The 18484-nt window shown below is 42.9% G+C and overlaps 1 protein-coding gene across 1 annotated transcript in view; it reads left to right on the top strand.

Annotated features, from left to right (window-relative positions):
• ptpn5 (protein tyrosine phosphatase non-receptor type 5) overlaps window positions 1-18484 on the top strand; it is a 79096-nt gene that overhangs the window by 28219 nt on the left and 32393 nt on the right. The window contains exons 2-3 of the mRNA XM_078547861.1: window positions 13515-13813; window positions 14317-14503. Coding sequence (XP_078403987.1) covers window positions 13515-13813; window positions 14317-14503 — 486 coding nt within the window. The remainder of the gene's footprint in view (window positions 1-13514; window positions 13814-14316; window positions 14504-18484) is intronic.

The raw sequence follows: 18484 nt of genomic DNA, 5'->3' as shown, positions 1-18484 counted from the left end.
AGGCCCTGGAGTGAGAGACCTGCCTTTATCTTGTGTAGGTACCAAGGTTTCACATCTGAGCAACACGAACAGTGCTTCTCAGAACGAGCAGCCATAGGCAAGGAGACATTCTTAGGAGTTTATTAACAAAGTGAACATTATGTACAAGTGATTAACACCCATGCCCAGGCTGTGCAACTACATCTTTTTAGCGAGGTGTCAACTGTGGCTCAGTTTATAGCACCCTCGCCTTTGAATCAGAAGGTTGTGGGTTCATGTCCCACTCCCGGAAACCAAGAACTGTGAATGTACTCGAAAGAGTTACATGCGATCTGTTGATAACTCGAAAGAGTTACATCTTTTTAGCGAGGTATCAGCTGTGGCTCAGTTCATAGCACCCTCGCCTTTGAATCAGAGGGTTGTGGGTTCATGTCCCACTCCCGGAAACCAAGAACTGTGATTGTACGCAAAAGAGTTGCAATCTGTGACTGTTGATAACTCGAAAGAATTAGGAGTTACAATGTGAGTTTACAAAACATTAACCATTTTGCCCGGACACGCCCTGGCGTGCCTTGTTGCCGTCCGGCGGCGGAGGCCCCCGATGGGAGGCCCTCTATGGAGGTGTCCTCCCTCTTTCTATCGGGGACCTGGGTTGGAGGGTGTTGCATGCAGCAGTCCCCTACAATAGGAGGATGTTTAGGTTCACGGACTCCCAGGACACTTGCCCTTTTTGTGGTCTTGTGGAGTCCGTGGACCATGCATACATAGGGTGTCTTAGGCTGCACTCCCTTTTTAGTTATTTAAAAAACCTTTTATTACTATTTTGTTTGCACTTCAGTCCCACGCTCCTGATCTACGGACACCCGGTGCGGAAGGGGGTCGGGAAGGAGGAGGACCTCCTCGTGAACCTGCTCCTGGGCCTGGCCAGGTTGGCCATTAACAAGTCCAGGCAGCGGGCGATCGAGGGGGGAGTCCCGTCCGATTGTTTGTCCCTCTTCCGCGGCTACGTTCGCGGCCGGGTGTCCCTGGAGAGGGAGCACACTGTGTTTGCCGGCACCATCGAGGCCTTCCGTGCCCAGTGGGCGCCGCGGGGACTGGTGTGTTTTGTTGACCCCTTTAATCACATTTTGGTTTAATGTTTGTAAGTTTCCTTTAAACTTTGTCCTTGGTTTTACAGCTGACCTGAATTAGGGGCTGTGCTTGATTTATCCCTTGTTATTGTTAATTTAGTTAATTGTTTTGACTCTACAAGAGTTACATCTTTTTAGCGAGGTGTCAACTGTGGCTCAGTTCATAGCACCCTCGCCTTTGAATCAGAAGGTTGTGGGTTCATGTCCCACTCCCGGAAACCAAGAACTGTGAATGTACTCGAAAGAGTTACATGCGATCTGTTGATAACTCGAAAGAGTTACATCTTTTTAGCGAGGTGTCAGCTGTGGCTCAGTTCATAGCACCTTCGCCTTTGAATCAGAAGGTTGTGGGTTCATGTCCCACTCCCGGAAAACCAAGAACTGTGAATGTACTCGAAAGAGTTACATGCAAACTGTTGATAACTCGAAAGAGTTACATCTTCTTAACCTTCCTAACCCTGCTGCTACGTCTTGGTACTCCGCCGACATCTACAGCGGAGGTTGAGGCAGTCTGCTGACTGCTACGCCCTGTCTGTGATTACCTTGATGGGTGTCCTCGGGAGGGCCAAGACCTGGAGGGCCCTGGCCTGCTTTTGGGGTCCTGCTGTGTGGCAGTGGCACCCTCCTTGGCCTTTGGAGCTGGATTTGCTGGGGTTACAGGAAGACGGGATTCAGATGGGTCAGACACTCCCAGAGTCACCTGTATGGATAGCCCAGGGGTATGCACGTCCCTCCCTATGGGTGCCTTGAGGGCTCTTGGCTGACCCCTTGAGGAAAAGGGGAAGTTGAAGTGAGATAGAGCTGTCCCTCACCCCTCTCATGTTGACACTATTGGAGGCCAACTATGGCGTCAGCGATGCAGTTCAGCCCGCGCAGCAGTACAGAACCGATGTCCTGGACCAGGGTTTCCATGGTGGCCGCCATCCCACCAGTGTTGACCTTGGTGTGTTGGCATGCCGGCACTATCGCCTCAGACTGAAGGTGGACTCCTCCATATTGCCTTGCAATCTGAGGAGTGTAGCAGACATCTCTTCCTGATGTTCCCGAGCTTGACTTTGCATCTCCAGAGACTGAGGCATGACCAATCCAGAGGCTCATCATCTAACTTGGACTCAGCAGATTTATGGTCTCTAGCAGTCCTCTGAGTGCTGGAAACCTGGGGAGTGCCTGCCTTTGCCTGCCGTGGATCAGAAAGTACGATGTGCTCACCAGATTGTGACCCCAAGGCTACACTAAAGCCTGGTCCCACTGAGGTCTGTGTCTCTGCGCTGGTGGAGGGTGTGGGTGAGTGCTTTGACAGGTCTTCAATGAGGGTTTCAGCAGATTCCTCTTCTGAGGTGTCTTCGGGGCTTGAGTCGAGGACCTGGGTCCTGGACTCTGTCGGCTGTTTCCCAGATGTGCCTGTGAAAGCAAGGAGAGATAATTAGTGCATGGCAATGGCCCGTGAAACAGGACACATCACTCACAGGATGTCTGATGGATGTTGCACTGCTGGATCCTCACCATCAGCACAGGAACGGTCCAGATCTTCGCCGGTGAACTGGACAACCCAATTTTCAAAGTCCGTGAGGACATTGATTTCAAGCATTCCTCCACCAGTCTGCGACCTCTCCCTTTTGTTGTGTGCCAGCTTGTCCTGCATGAATACAGATGGGGAGAGTGTAAGCAGGACGTCTGCCAGGCCAGATGATAAGTATGCCTGATATGTGTAGGTGGTGAGCGTGCCATGGACGGGATGAGGTCAATGAAGGTGTGTGTGAGAGGGTGAATAGTGATGTCCCTTAAACTGGCAATGAGTGAGATCCCTGTGGATGTGTGATAGGTTTATGAGTGTGTGAGTTGAGAGTGATGAGAAGACTGATTTACCCTGGCAGAATAGAGGGGATTATTCATCCTCTTTCGGCACTGGGTGGCTGTCCTCTTTTGCAGGGCTTTGGCACTGACTATCGCTGCCACAGCCTCCCAAGCCGGATTGGTGATGTTGCTGCCCCTCCTGTGGGCAGAGCGGGGTAGAGGACATCACGGCGGGTCTCCATGGCGTCCAAAAGGCGTTCCAGTGATGCGTCACTGAAACAGGGGGCTGCAGTCTTCTTGCCTTTTGGGGCCATGTCGTCTGTACAGGACTCCTGAGCTGGAAGCACTGGAAGGTGTGCACTCTGCTGCACTTTAAATATAGCGCCCAGTGTAAGGAAGCAGCGTGGTGGGTGAATCAGAGGCCAACTGCCAGCAAAATGACTTGTTTCCTGGTAATGCATGATTAATGAAGAGGGTTTGAGATGATACGGCGTGAAAAGTCACCTTTGCAGCCGGCGGTTAAAACGTTCTTTTTCCCACCCGCGATCACACAGTGCAAATCTGGGATGATTCCACCCCTAGTCTTGCATACCTTTCTCTAGTTATGTTCATCACATAAACCAGTTATTGTTCAGGTATATCTACATCTCTGCAATTGTTCATTACAACAGTAGGTATAGCGGGGCAAGTTGGCTAAGGTAGGTTGGGAAACTGCATAAAAATATATATTGCTGGACTAACAATGGCTAACATTTAAAGAACTAATACATAATTTGTAACAAATATATATTATTTTAAAGCATGAAAATGCCACAGAAAAAATGCTCAATCTATGGCTAACAAGAGGATTAAAGATTATGTTCGATCAAAGGAAGAGGCTTACAATATTGTCAAAGAGTAGTAAATGCGACGACTGAGGGGACTTTAAAATTCAGCAAAGGAGGACCAAGAAAGAGAAAAGAGATTATGAGATTAGACTAGCAAAAGACATAAAACCATTGGCCCAGATCTCCAAAGGCAACAGTGGTGAATGTTAAGGCATTTGCCATTGTTGCATGTCAGAACCCTGAGGAAGTCCCGACCCGTGAACATGCATGGTACTTATCTGGGAAGTTTAAACTTCTGATGGGCAGAATTATGCTACCCAGGCATTCTGAGAATGTCTCCCAACATAAAAGAGGAGGGGGTATCACAATATTGATCAAGGAATCAATTACACCAGTCAGGAGGGATGACATCTTAGAAAGCTCCTCAAATGAAGCCATATGGGTAGAACGTAAAAACAGAAAAGGAGCAATCACATTGCTGGGAGTGTACTATAGGCCCCCAAACAGCCAGAGAGAAGTAGAAGAGCAGATATGTAGGCAAATTTCAGAGAAATGTAAAAATAATAGGGTAGTAGTAGTGGGGGATTTCAACTTCCCCAACATTAACTGGGTTAGTCATAGTGTGATAGGTTTAGAGGGAGCAGAATTCTTAAAATGCATCCAGGAGAGCTTTTTAAGCCAGTACGTAGAAGGTCCGACAAGAGAGGGGGCGGTCCTGGACTTAATTTTAGGGAATGAAGCCGTGCAAGTGGTAGAGGTTTCAGTGGGGGAGCATTTTTCAGATAGTGATCATAACTCCATTAGATTCAAGGTTGTTATGGAAAAGGATATGGATGGGCCAGAAATCAGAGTTGGGGAAGGCCAATTTTAATAAGATCAGATATGATTTGGCCATAGTGGACTGGGAGCAGCTACTTTTAGGTAAATCTGCGTCAGAGCAGTGGGACCCATTCAAGAAGGAAATAGGGAGAGTACAGGACCAACATATTCCAGTAAAGATAAAGGGTGGGACCAGCAAATCCAGGGAACCCTGGATGTCGAGGGATATACAGGATTGGATAAAGAGAAATAGGGAAGTTTATGGCAGATACTGAGGGCTCAAAACAGCGGAAGCCCTAGAGGAGTATAGAATGTGTAGGGGGGGAACTTAAAAAGGAAATTAGGAGAGCAAAAAGGGGGCATGAAAATACATTGGCAGGTAAAATAGAGGAAAATTCAAAGTTATTTTACAAGTACATTAAGAGTAAGAGGATAACTAGGGAAAGAGTAGGGCCCATTAAGGACCATAGTGGTAATTTGTGCCTGGAGATGGAAGATGTAGGTAGGGTTCCAATTGAATACTTTGTGTCAGTGTTTACAAGTGAGAGGGATGACGTGGGTATGGAAATCAGGCCGAAGGACTGTGATATAATTAAAGAAATTAGCATAGAAAGGGAGGAGCTTCTAAGTGGTCTGCCAGACATAAAAGTAGATAAATCTCCAGGCCCGGATGAAATGTATCCCAAGCTGTTGAGTGAGGCTAGGGAGGAGATAGCAGGGGCACTGGCAATAATTTTCAATGGCTTTCTGGCCACAGGAGAGGTGCCAGAGGACTGGAGGAGAGCCAATGTGGGACCATTATTCAAGAAGGGAGAAAAGGACAAACCAGGGAACTACAGGCCAGTCAGTCTAACCTCAGTGGTGGGGAAACTATTGGAAGCAATTCTGAGGGACAGAATTAATCTACACTTGGAGAGGCAGAGATTAATCAAGTCAGCATGGTTTTGTTAAGGGGAGGTCATGTCTGACCAATTTGATTGAATTTTTCAATGAGGTGACCAGGTGTGTAGGTGAGGGCAATGCATTAGATGTAGTCTACTTGGACTTCAGCGAGGCTTTTGATAAGGTCCAGCATGGGAGACCGATAACGAAGGTAAGAGCCCATGGGATCCAAGGTAATTTGGCAAATTGGATCCAGAATTGGCTGAGTGGCAGGAAGCAGAGGGTGATGGTTGATGGGTGTTTTTGTGATTAGATGCCTGTGTCCAGTGGGGTTCCACAGGAATCAGTGTTGGGTCCCTTGCTATGTGGTATATATAAACGATTTAGACTTGAACGTAGGAGGGTTGATCAGTAAGTTCGCGGATGACACGAAAATTGTTGGGGTGGTAAATAGTGAGAAGGATAGCCTTAGATTACAGGAGGATATAGGCAGGCTGGTCAGATGGGCTGATCAGTGGCAAATGGAATTTAATCCGGATAAGTGTGAGGTGATGCACTTGGGCAGGACAAACAAGGCACAGGAATACACGATGAATTGGTGGGACCCTGGGAAGTACCGAAGATCAGAGGGACCTAGGTGTGCATGTCCACCGGTCCCTTAAGGTAGCGGGACAGGTAGATAAGGATATGGGATACTTGCATTTATTAGCCGTGGCATAGAATATAAGAGCAGGGAGGTTATGCTGGAACTGTATAAAACGTTGGTTAGGCCACAGCTAGAATATTGCGTGCAGTTCTGGAATCCGCATTACAGGAAAGATGTGATTGCACTAGAGAGAGTGCAGAGGAGATTTACCAGGATGCTGCCTGGGCTGGAGAGTTTTAGTTATGAGGAGAGATTGGATAGACTGGGGTTATTTTCCCTGAAGCAGAGGAGATTGAGGGGGCACATGATTGAGGTGTATAAAATTATAAGGGGCATAGATAGGGTAGACAGGAAGGAACTTTTCCCCTTGGTGGAGGGATCAATAACCAGGGGGCAAAGATTTAAGGTATGGGGCAGGAGGTTTAGAGGGGATGTGAGGAATAATTTTTTCATCCAGAGGGTGGTGGGATCCTGGAACTCACTGCCTGAAAGGGTGGTGGAGGCAGAAACCCTCATAACATTTAAGAAGTATTTGGATGTCCACTTGTGATGCCATGGCAATCAAGGCTATGGGCCTAGTGCTGGAAAATGGGATTAGAATAGTTAGGTACTTGTTTGACCGGTGCAGACTTGATGGGCCAAAGGGCCTTTTTCTGTGCTGTAAATTTCTATGACTCTATGTCTATGACAGACCTTAATCAATGAAGACTTGGGCTTGATGCCCAGTTCCAAAGCAGAAAATTACCCTATGATTCTCCTGCTGTTAATCACGGGCGTAGGACCCAGGTTGACAGTGATTAATAGGGCAAGCTGTATCTGGAAAGCCTAAAAAAATCCAACCGCTCCTGACAATGCTCACCCCACCTGTACCCCCGATACAGCTCACCATTCCCTCAACAACGCTCACACCCTTGAAACTGCTCACTCCTACCCCCAACACTGTTCACCACGCTCCCCCACCCCTTGCCCATGGTGCTCACTACCCCATTCCAAGATGTTGCTTACTTCTGCAGCAATACTCAAATCCTTGCACCCCAACAATGCTCAACCCCTTATCCTCCCTCCCGGTAATGCTCACACCCCACCATCCTGGCAACGCTCACCCCCCTCATCCCATCCCCAAAATGCTCACTCCCCGCACCCCTGCCAATGCTCACCCGCCCGCACCACCCAACACTGCTCACCCCACCTCTGCACATCGACAATGCTTGTCCTCCTCGCTCACCCTCCTACCAATACTAACCACGCCCCCTTCCCAACAATGCACACCCTCACCCTGCTCTTACACAATGACAGGAAGTCTTGGCTGCAATGGCAATGAAAGGTAAGGACATACTTTTTAAATGTTTTTTAAATTAATTTTAACAACAGTCATAATGAGTAACCGTACAAAAAAAACTTACAGTACAGCAATAATTCAATACACTTACATTTAGAAGAGAAAGAGAAAGAAAGGAAAAGAGAAGTAGGAGGAAGAAGAAAAAGGAAAGAGAAAAATACCCTCCCAAACCTCCAAAAAAATGAATAGTAAGAAAATCAGCAACAATCATAGGTCAGATATAGCTTCATCTGATATAGTACATACAACCTAATTAGGGTCAGATATATGAAAGTAGAGAGCTGTAGTTCCTCAAAGTAATCTAAGGAAAGTTGCCAAGCTGCATAAAATCCTTCAGTGGAGCCTCTTCATTTTCCTTTACTTTATTTTCTCAAGTTTTTAAGATCACGTATCCAATTAGTAAAAGAAAGCGGGGCAGACTGTTTCCAATTTAATAGAATAATATGTTTAGCCAATAATGTTGAAAAGGCAAGTGCATCAGTCTGAATTTTTGTAAGAGGGATGCCATTTGGTTACACTCCAAAGAGTTCTATAATAGGAGAAGGTTCAATGTTGCTACTGAAAAAATGTGAGAGCGATCTAAAAATTTTTGTCCAAAACAAAGCCAATTTAAGATACGACCAGTACAGATGAATTAGAGTGGCTGTGGCAGTATGACAGTTATCACAGGTTGGATTCAAATTTGGATAGATCTTAGATAATTTCACCTTGGATAGATGGTTACGATGTAAGATTTTAAATCGTGGCAATCCATGTCTCGCACATACAGATGAGGAATTTACACGAGAGAGAACAGACTTCCAGTTATCTTCTGATAAATCTGAGTCAAAATCTTGCACCGAAAGAGTTTTTAAGGTGGGAAGCGAAGGGCAATGTAGTGAAAAGGAAATAATTAATTGGCCTATTGCAACAAAAAATGCTTGGGAATAAACAATGGAATGTACTGAAATAAGTATCGAAATTTTGGCAAAATATTCATCTTTACGGGACATATACAACCAAGTAAAGTAAGAGGTAAGCTAGACCAATGTGCTAAGTCCTACTTCGTATGTTCCAACAAAGGGTCAAAGTTGAGCTTAAAAAGGTCTCCAAGGGATTGAGTAACTAAAATTCCAAAATATTTACAACTGTTTACTGAGACCTTGAATGGGAGGGAAGAAAGAAGATAACTCTTTGCAATAGAGTTAATAGGAAAAAAAGAGGAAATATTTCACTCTTTTGCAAATTCATTTTAAAACCTGAAATATGACCAGATCGCTCAAGAATAGAAAAAATATGTGGGAGAGATGAGACCGGATCAGAGATGTAAAGAAGCAGGTCATCAGCATAGAGGGAGTGTTTCTGCTCGACTGCACCCTGTATAACACCCTGAATAACACCACAGCTCCACAGTGAAATTGCCAGGGGCTAAATAGCAATAGCGAAAAGTAGGGGGGAAAGGGGACAGCCCTGTCTAGTAACTCGACGGAAGTTAAAGAACTTAGAGTGGATATTATTTACACGTACTGAAGTAACCAGTGAGGAATACAATAGTTTTATCAATTTTATAAAAATGAGTCCAAATCCAAATTTTTGAAGAGTGAAGAAAAGGTAGTCTCATTCCACTCTATCAAAAGCCTATTCAGCATCCATAGTTATAAGAACCTCAGGGGGAGGAGTAGTTGAATGTGTATAAATGATATTGAAAAGACGCCTTAAATTAGAGAAAGATTGCCTTCCCTGTATAAAACATGTCTGGTCAGGAGAGATAATAGATGGAAGAACAGTTCAAGACGGTGGACTAAGGCTTTAGCTAGTATCTTGACATCCGCATTTAAAAGGGAAATAGGCCGTTATGAACTGCAATGCAGAGGATCCTTATTCATCTTTAAAAGAATAGACAAAGATGCCTCGCATCTTTGAGGGAGCATTTTAGAGAGAAAGCATTCCGAAAACAGAGACAATATTGGAAAAAGTTGTGATAAGAATTTTTTATAAAATTCATTATATTATCTATCTATATAATAATCTATCAATTCATCATTATATTATAATCTATCAGGCCCTGGTGGCTTATTACTTTGCATGGATTTAATTACCTTTAGTATTTCATCTTAGGAAAGGGGTACTTCTAACGGATTCATAGAGTCAGACGTTAGAGATGGGATGTCCATATTATCAAAAAAATTGTGAAATAATCAAGGATCTGAAAAGGAGTCTGATGTGTAAAGAGTGGAATAAAAAAGTTTGAATAGATCATTGATCTCCAGATGATCGGTGCGGGTGACCCTGTTGGAGTGGCAATTTCAGCTATAAGTTGAGAGGAAGCAGACCGGCGAAGTTGGTGAGCTGGAAGCCTACTAGTTCTTTCACCATGCTTATAAAATGTACCATGTGATCTAAGTATAAGCTTTTCTGTTTGTTTAGTGGAAAGAAGATCAAATTCAGTCTGTAGAGCGAGATGCTGTTGATATAATACTGGGGTAGGTGCAATAGCATACTGCTGATCCATTAAGAGAATTTGGTCAATCAATTGGGGCAATTTTGAGGTATTGTGTTTGTTAAGTTGAGCAGTAAATGAAATTATTTGTCCATGTAAGTAAGCCTTCATACTCTGCCAGACAGTAGCAAAGGAAATATCTGGAGTAGTCTTAAGTTCTATAAAAATATCTATTTGCAAGGAAATGAATTTAGTAAAATCCGGGTCAGTGAGAAGAAGAGAATCAAGACGCCATGGTGGATGAGAAACAGGTTGGTCATAGAATGATATTGCTAAAACTAAGGAGCATTGTCTTGCTGATGGGTTTGGAAAATGTCATGAATCTATCAATCTGTGTGTATCCAGAAGAGAACTGATGGCTGAGGCTGATTTTGATATTGAACAGATTTTGTGGAAGAGCGATCTAAATTTGGGTTAAGAATACAGTTAAAGTCTCCTCCAAGAAGTAAGTGATATGAGTATAAATCAGGGATGGAAAATAAGAAATTTGAAATGAAATGGTGATCATCTGGGTGGGGTCTATATACATTAGCTAGGCTCAATGGGCAGTTAAAAAGTCTGCCTTGTACTATATCATAGCGGCCATTGGGGTCAGCTATAACCTGAGGGTGAACATAGGGAATGCCTTTAGGGATTAAAATTGCCATGCCTCTCGCTTTACTATGAAAATTAGAATGAAACATCTGCCCAACACAACCTTTCCGCATTTGAAAGTGGTCAGATGTACGTAAGTGAGTTTCCTGCAGGAAAGCAATGCCCACTTTCAAATGAAGTAAATGAGAGAGAACTTTATTTCTTTTAACTGGGTAATGAAATGTATTGGACAACCACACTGTGAGGCCTTAATATCAGTGGACATTATGATAATAAAAGCACATCAAAGCATATGGTCCCTATGGGTTAACCACTGCAAATAAAGGATTAAATATTTTTGAACCAGAGCTTATCCACCTAAAGAATGTTAATTAAACGCTGACCAAAAGGAAAGTGTACGTGTATATTTGGAAAAGAACAAGGAAAAGAGAAAAAGGGAGAGGGAAGAAAAGGGAGAAAAAATAGAAGGGGAAGAAGGAAAGAAAAGTTTGTATCACCTCTCCAAAAGAAGTGAATGGTACCCCTCACAGCTAGTGTACTATTCATATCTATCTTATCAGTGCCTTAAAAAGGCAACCCATATTAAAGCAACTTACAATCAAATATCTCAAACAAAAGTATTGTAAAGCTCAGCATATGCTAAACAAGGTGCAGAATCTGTCCGAAGTAACAGTTTGATAATACAGTACTCAACAAAAGAGGGAGAATATTAAGAGAAATTCAATTCTCTAATGAATTCAATTACACATATGGTAAAAGGTAAAAAATAAACACACATATGTAAAACTTCTTGAGATTAGTGCAGTTTGGACATAAGATACAAAGAGATTGGTATAATGAACAAAATTTATCGTGTAACAGATCCATCATGCATAGTTACCTAATTAAGCATCGACTACCGTTTTGTGCTGGGTGAAGTCACAATATGATTATTAAGAGAAGGTACAATTATATCCTTGAAAAAGGCTGAAGCTTCTTTAAGCATGTTGAAAATCTTATTCACTCCATTGAAAGGTACATGCAGGCAAGCAGGGTGGAGAAAGCCATATTTAAGTCCGGCTTCACAAAGTTGGGCTTTAACAAATTTATATTCTCCACCACACCGGGCTACATCTGTGCTGAGGTCAGGGTAGATGAATACCTTGCTTCCACGAAAGTACAGTTGACCCTTTTCTCTAGACGGATGCATAATTTGCTCCTTCATTCTATAGTGATGTAGTCTTAGTATTAAAGGCCTTGGGGGCTCACCATGCTGTGGCCAAAAGAGTGATGGGCTCGATTCACTACTGGAGGTGAATCAAAACTCTCCTTGCCAAAAACCTCCAAAAGAAGTGCCTCAGTAAAAATTGTAGTGTTTCCCTGTTGCGTAAGTCAGCAAGTGTACTGACAGAATTAAATTCAGCATAGGAAACCGCCATGTTGTTACCAGCTGTAATATTGGACATTGCAGTCGATAAAGCACCAGGCCCGGTTTCATTCTGATTGTGTTTGCCCCTGGGTTTAGACACTTCAAATGTATGTTGAACATCAGAGCAAACCACAAAACACTGACAGTCAAAAAGCTGAACCTTTCAACCCAACATCAGCAATTTCCACAGGTATGAACCACAGAAATCATGGGAGCTGTCTTCAGCCACCTTTTACTCCATTCCTATCACATGAACTGACACTCCCTCTAATGCCCTCTACCGCTTTCTACTGCCCTCCAGGACACACTTTTAATCGTGGTCAGCAATGGCATCGCCACTGACCAGAAGATCTGGGCCATAGTAAATGATTCTTGGTATGTAATTAGAAAGAGATTAGTGAAAGTAACTGTGAGCCCATGTGAGGCAAATACAGGTAAAATTATAATAGGGAATAAGGAAATGGCAGAAACATTTGTATTTGTTTTTATTGTAGAAGACACACAAAGGCCAGGATTTTACAGTCCCTCCCGCTCAGCGGGATATTATGATCCCACTAAACTGAATGAATTTTTAAATGGCTCGCTGCATCCACAGGGGGAGACATGCTGTGGTGGGGCCATAAAATCCTGGCCAAAGTATTCTGGAGATAATGGTTAACCAGGTGTCGAGTGAAAATGAGAAACTTAAAGAAATCAGTATAAGTTATGAACTAGGCCTGGAGAAATTAATGGGATTAAATGGTGACAAATCCTCTGGACCTGATGACCTGTATCCTAATGATTTGCAAGAGGTTGCTGTGAAGATAATGGATGCATTGATTTTGATCTTCCGGAACTCATTAGACAGTAGAACAAACTTCAAGAATTGGAAGTGTGGAAACATAACCCCATCTATTTAAGAAAGGAGGAAGAGAAAGAACAGGAAACTATAGACCTGTTAACCTAACATCAGTTGTAGGGAAAATAGTAGAATCAATTATTATGGACTTAGTAACAGGACGCTTAGAAAATCACAACATGATTAAGCAAAACCAATACAAATTAATGAAAGGGAAACCATATTTGACAAATCTGTTAGAGCTTTTTGAGGGTGTAACTAGTTAACTGGATAAACGGGGACCAGTTAATGTAGCGTATTTGGATTTTCAAAATGCATTCGATGAGGTGTCATACAAAAGATTATTACACAAAATTAGGATTCATGTGATTGGGGCTAATATTAGCATGAATTGAGGATTGTCAGAAAACATAGTATGAATAAACAGGACATTTTTGGGGTGGCATGCTGTAACTTAACAGGGTTCCGCAAGGATCAGCACTTGGGCCTCAGCTATTTACAATTTATAGTTATGATTTAGATGAGGGGACTAAGTGTAATGTATCCAAGTTTGCTGATGATACAAAGTTATTTGGAAAAATAAGTGATGAGGAGGGTGCAAAGAAGCTGCAGAGGGAAATAGGCAGGTTGGGTAAGTGGGAAAAAAACATGACAGATGGAATACAATGCGGTTGAGTGTGAAGTTATCAACTTTGGTAGGTAAAACAGAAAAGCAGAATATTTACTGAAAGGTGAACAGACATGTTAAAAAGTCATCAGGCAATGTTCTTCTTTCTCAGATCCTCTATTGTCTGAAAACAGTCGTCCGCCAATTCTCATCAGGGGCAAGACGTCAGTCAATGAGTCGACAGCCATCCTTCACCTACTCGGAATGGCCTGAAGAAAAAATGGATGAAATCACTGAACCAGCACCTAAAGATTTTGACCAAGAAGATATTGAGGGCCAAGTCTTTTTGCAGTCTGAGGGCCAGGAACAGGTAGAGAACCAGGTTCAGGCCCTTGAGAGCTCCACAGATTCAGCATCAGAGTCAGTGGATCAGTCAACACTTGCCGTTAAACCAGTGGGACTTCAGGAGAGGTAAATGTATGAAGATTGAAATGGTTCTCTTTATAAGAAATTAGATATCTGTATAAGTAAATGCCAAAGCCTTTAGGCTACAAACATATCAACAAAATGAAGCCTCAGTCCACACTACTTGGAGCGGATACCACTACAAACATTTTGGATTCCAGCCAAAGCTACTGATATCAGGAGCTACACAAGGAAAGAACCCTGCTCTTGATTCCTGTACCCAGACTGGCTGCCTCTGGAGTTCTTGAGTCAACAGAGGGTAGCATGCACAGGAGTAAGAGATTCCAATGCAGCAGAGACTAGGCTGTGGTGCACTGAGAAATTATTTATCTATTCACAATCAGCTGCATAGGCATAAGTGCTCCAAAGTGTACTAGAGAACAGGATACATAAGGCTAGAAGGTCACTTATACATGTTTCACAGTGAGGTGCACAATACTTCTGCTGTAAATAAGGGACAGTAGTCAAATGGCTTTTGTGAAATCTGATCTTCTTTCTTCACCTTAAAGGAGAGGCTCTAATGTATCCCTGACCCTGGATATGTGTACACCAGGAAGTGAAGAAGCTGATGGGCAGGTGCTGTCACCCAGGGAGCAGTCAGCATGGGAATACTTGCAAACAGCATCTAACCTACTCACTTCACAGATACTGCACGAACGGGCCATGGATTCCTTTTCACTCCAGAGAGAGTTCCTTGTAAGTAACATAAAGAAATGGGGGATCAGGAGTAAAATGCAAAGGAACCTTTGCTGCATGTAGCCATTCTGACTGGGAGTGAATTCAGTCAATAATATTTCTGTTCAGCACTCGGTGGCTAGCTATTCTTGGCACCTAGCCTGCACTCAGCACCTGAACTACGATCAGTACCCAGTCACCACTCAATACCTAACCTGTGCTCAATGCAGCAGCACAATACTTTTCCACTGATTTATTTTTTAATCATCTCCCTGGGTGGAAAAATATAGCTCAATTTAGTTTAGATTAAAGGGAATTCAATAGAGATGTTCAAAATCATGAAGAGTTTTGATGAATAAAGAGAATCTGTTTCCAGTGGCAGAAGAGTCTGTAACTGGAGGACACAGATTTAAGGTGACAGGCAAAAGAGCCAGAAGTGAGGTGGAATTCTTTCTTTACAAGGTCAGTTTCAGTGATCTAGAATGCACTGTCTGGAAGTGTGGTGGTAGCAGATTAAATAATAACTTTCAAAATGGAATTGGATAACATTAAGGGGAATAATTTACCAGGCATTGGGGAAATGACAAAATAATGGGACTAGGTAGATAGCTGTTTCAAAGAGCCAGCACTGCACAATGGACCAAATGACCTCCTGTGTAACATTATTCTTCAACAGAAAATAAGTATCATAACTAAAAACATTTTTGACTAACTATCTTGCTATTTCTCTTATTCCATCCGCTTTTAACTTTTCATGTGGTTTTCATTGTTGCGAAACTAAACTAAACAGTGAGTGTAATGACCGGGATGGGAGGAATGCATGTATTATCTAGACCCAGGACTCTGCAGGTCATACCAATTAATTTAAAAGTTTAATTTACTCACCAAATTGGCTAATTGTTTACCTTCTTTACTGTACCCAGAATAAAAGAGACTTTAACCAGGCTCCTTCAATAAACTCAGAATGGTTGTTTATTATAAAACAAAACTTTTTTAACAAGTTGCAAGTATTGGTTAACACACAATTGTAATCTAGAAGTTTCACTACCAACCTCTTTAAAAAAAAATCCCCCAGCACAGACACAAACAAAGGACAAACAGATAGAGTCTCTCCGAAGAAAAGGGCTTTAGAGGATAGGCATTATAAAAACAAGGATAAAGTTCGCAGGGTCTCAATGTTGTTGCTCTGCAGTTCCCTTGTGTAAAGATGGGCCACTGATCCTGGTGGACGTTTGGAAGTTCACACCAATGGAACTTTGGCGTGGAGGGGAATATATATACATATATATTTGTATGTATATGTGTATGTATAGCTATGTATATATAAATATGGCTGGATCAATTCTTTCTGTGTCAGCTTTGCAGGTCCAAAACATAGGCAAGTTATATTCATATAAGGATTCTCTGGCTACAAATTGATAGCCATACACAATTTCAGGCCAGGCAGACAGGGAGAGCCAGTTAGGGTAGTCTTCCTTTCTCAGCTTATTTCCCAGTGTGATGTAGGAAGTCAGGAACACTTCCAGTGTCCATGATGACCACATGTGCAGGAAGTGTCTCCAGCTGCAGCTACTTGAAGTCCGTGTTTCAGACCTGGAGCAGTGGCTGGAGTCACCGTGGAGCATCTGCAGGGCAGAGATCTTTGTGGATAGCATGTACAGTGAGCTGGTCACACCGCAGGTAAAGAGTGCACAGGCAGAAAGGGAATGGGTGACCGCTAGACAGAGTAAAGGCAGAAGCAGGTAGTGCAGGAGTCCCCTGGGTCCATTTCCCTCTCCAACATTTTGGATACTACTGGGGGAAATGGTTTCTCAGGGGAATGCAGCGAGAGCCAAGTCTGTGGCACCACAAGTGGCTCAACTGCACGGGGATAAAGGAAAGAGTGGGATAGCAATAGTGATAGGAGATTCTATTGTAAGGGGAACCAGTAGACATTTCTCAGCTGCATACGTGGCACCACGATGGTATGTTGCCTCCCTGATGCCAGGGTCAAGGATGTTACTGAGCGGCTACAGGACATTCTGAAGGGGGAGGGTGAACAGTCAGAGGTCGTGGTCCACATTGGTACCAACAACATAGGTAAAAAGTGGGATGAGGTCCTGCAAGCAGAATATAGGGAGCTAGGAAATAAATTAAAAAGCAGGACCTCAAAAGTAGCAATCTCAGGATTACTCCCAGTGCCACATGCTTGTAAGATCAGGAATAGGCGATTAGACCGGATGAATGCATGGCTGGAGAGATGGTGTAGGACAGAGGGATTTAGATTCCTGAGACATTGGGACTGATTCTGGGGAAGATGGGGCTGGTACAAGCAGGACAGGTTGCATCCCTGTAGGACCGGGACCAATATCCTCGCAGGGGTATTCGCTAGTACTGTGGGGGAGGGTTTAAACTAGAGCAGCAGGGGGATGGGAACCTGAGTGGGGAGACACGTGAGGGAAACAAAGATAGAAATGAAAGACAGAAAAGTAAAAAGCAAAAGTGGAAGGCAGAAGAAATGGAGGCTAGCAGCAAATAGGGCCATAGTATAAAAAAAGATATGTAAAAAGACAAGTGCAAAGGCACTTTATCTGATTGCACGAAGTATTCGCAATAAGGTAGACAAATTAATAGCACAAATAGATGTAAATGGGTACGATATGATTGCGATTACAGAGACTTGGCTGCAGGGTGACTAAGGCTGGGAAATGAATATCCAAGGGTATTCAATATTTAGGAAGGACAGGCAAAAAGGAAAAGGACGTGGCATGGCATTGTTAGTTAAGGATGAAATCAGTGCAATAATGAGAGAGGATATTGGCTCAGAAAATCTAGATGTAGAATCAGTCTGGGTGGAGCTAAGAAACAACAAGGGGTGGAAAACATTAGAGGGAATTGTATATAGGCCTCCAAATGGTAGTGGTAAGGTAGGGGGCAGTACTAAACAGGAAATTAGAGATGCATGTAACAAGAGTACTACAGTAATCATGGGTGCCTTATCTACATATAGACTGGACAAACCAAATTAGCAATAATACTGTGGCGGATGAATTCCTGGAGTGTGTACGAGATGGTTTTTTAGACCAGTACGTTGAGGAACCAACCAGGGAAGAGGCTATCCTAGATTTGGTTTTGTGCAATGAGAAGGGGTTAATTAATAATCTTGTGCAGAGTCCTTTAGGGAACAGTGACCATAACATGATAGAATTCTTCCTTAGGTTGGAAAGTGAAGTAATCCAATCTGAAACTAGGGTCCTAAATCTAAACAAAGGAAACTATGAAGGTATGAGGCGTGAGTTCCTTAAGATAGATTGGGGAACTTCATTAAAAGGCATGACATTGGCTAGGCAATGGCTAATATTTAAGAATGTATGCACACGAATGTATGCATTGCAACAGTTATATATTCCTTTCTGGTGCAAAAAACACAACAGGAAAAGTGGCCCAACCATGGCTAACAAAAGAAATTAAGGATAGTATTAGATCCAAAGAGCTCTGAAGAAGGGTCATACGGACTTGAAACGTTAACTCTGTTTCTCTCTCCACAGATGCTGCTAGACTTGCTGAGTTTTTCCTGCATTTTCTGTTTTCGTTTCAGATTTCCAGCATCTACATTATTTTGCTTTTATCTTTGTGCTGGAGAAATTAATGGGACTGAAAGCTGATAAATCCCCAGGACCTGATAATCTGCTAAAGGAGGTGGCCATGGAAATAGTGGATGCGTTGGTTGCCATCTTCTAAAATTCTGTATATTCTGGAACAGTCCTGGCAGATTGGAGGGTGGCAAATGTAACCCCACTATTTAAAAAAGGAGGGAGGGAAAAAAATGGAAATTACAGACTGGTTAGCCTAACATCAATGGTAGAGAAAATGCTAGAGTCTATTATAAAGGATGTGATAACAGGACATTTAGAAAATATCAAAGGGATTAGACAAAATCATTGTGGATTTATGAAAGGGAAATCATGTTTGACAAACCTACTGGAGTTTTTTAAGGACACACCTAGCAGAATAGATAAAGGA

Source organism: Cetorhinus maximus, chromosome 9 (genome assembly GCF_964194155.1).
Source record: "Cetorhinus maximus chromosome 9, sCetMax3.hap1.1, whole genome shotgun sequence".
NCBI classification, from domain to species: domain Eukaryota; kingdom Metazoa; phylum Chordata; class Chondrichthyes; order Lamniformes; family Cetorhinidae; genus Cetorhinus; species Cetorhinus maximus.
Note: the sequence above shows the minus strand (reverse complement) of the source record. Positions and strands in the feature narration are given on the sequence as shown.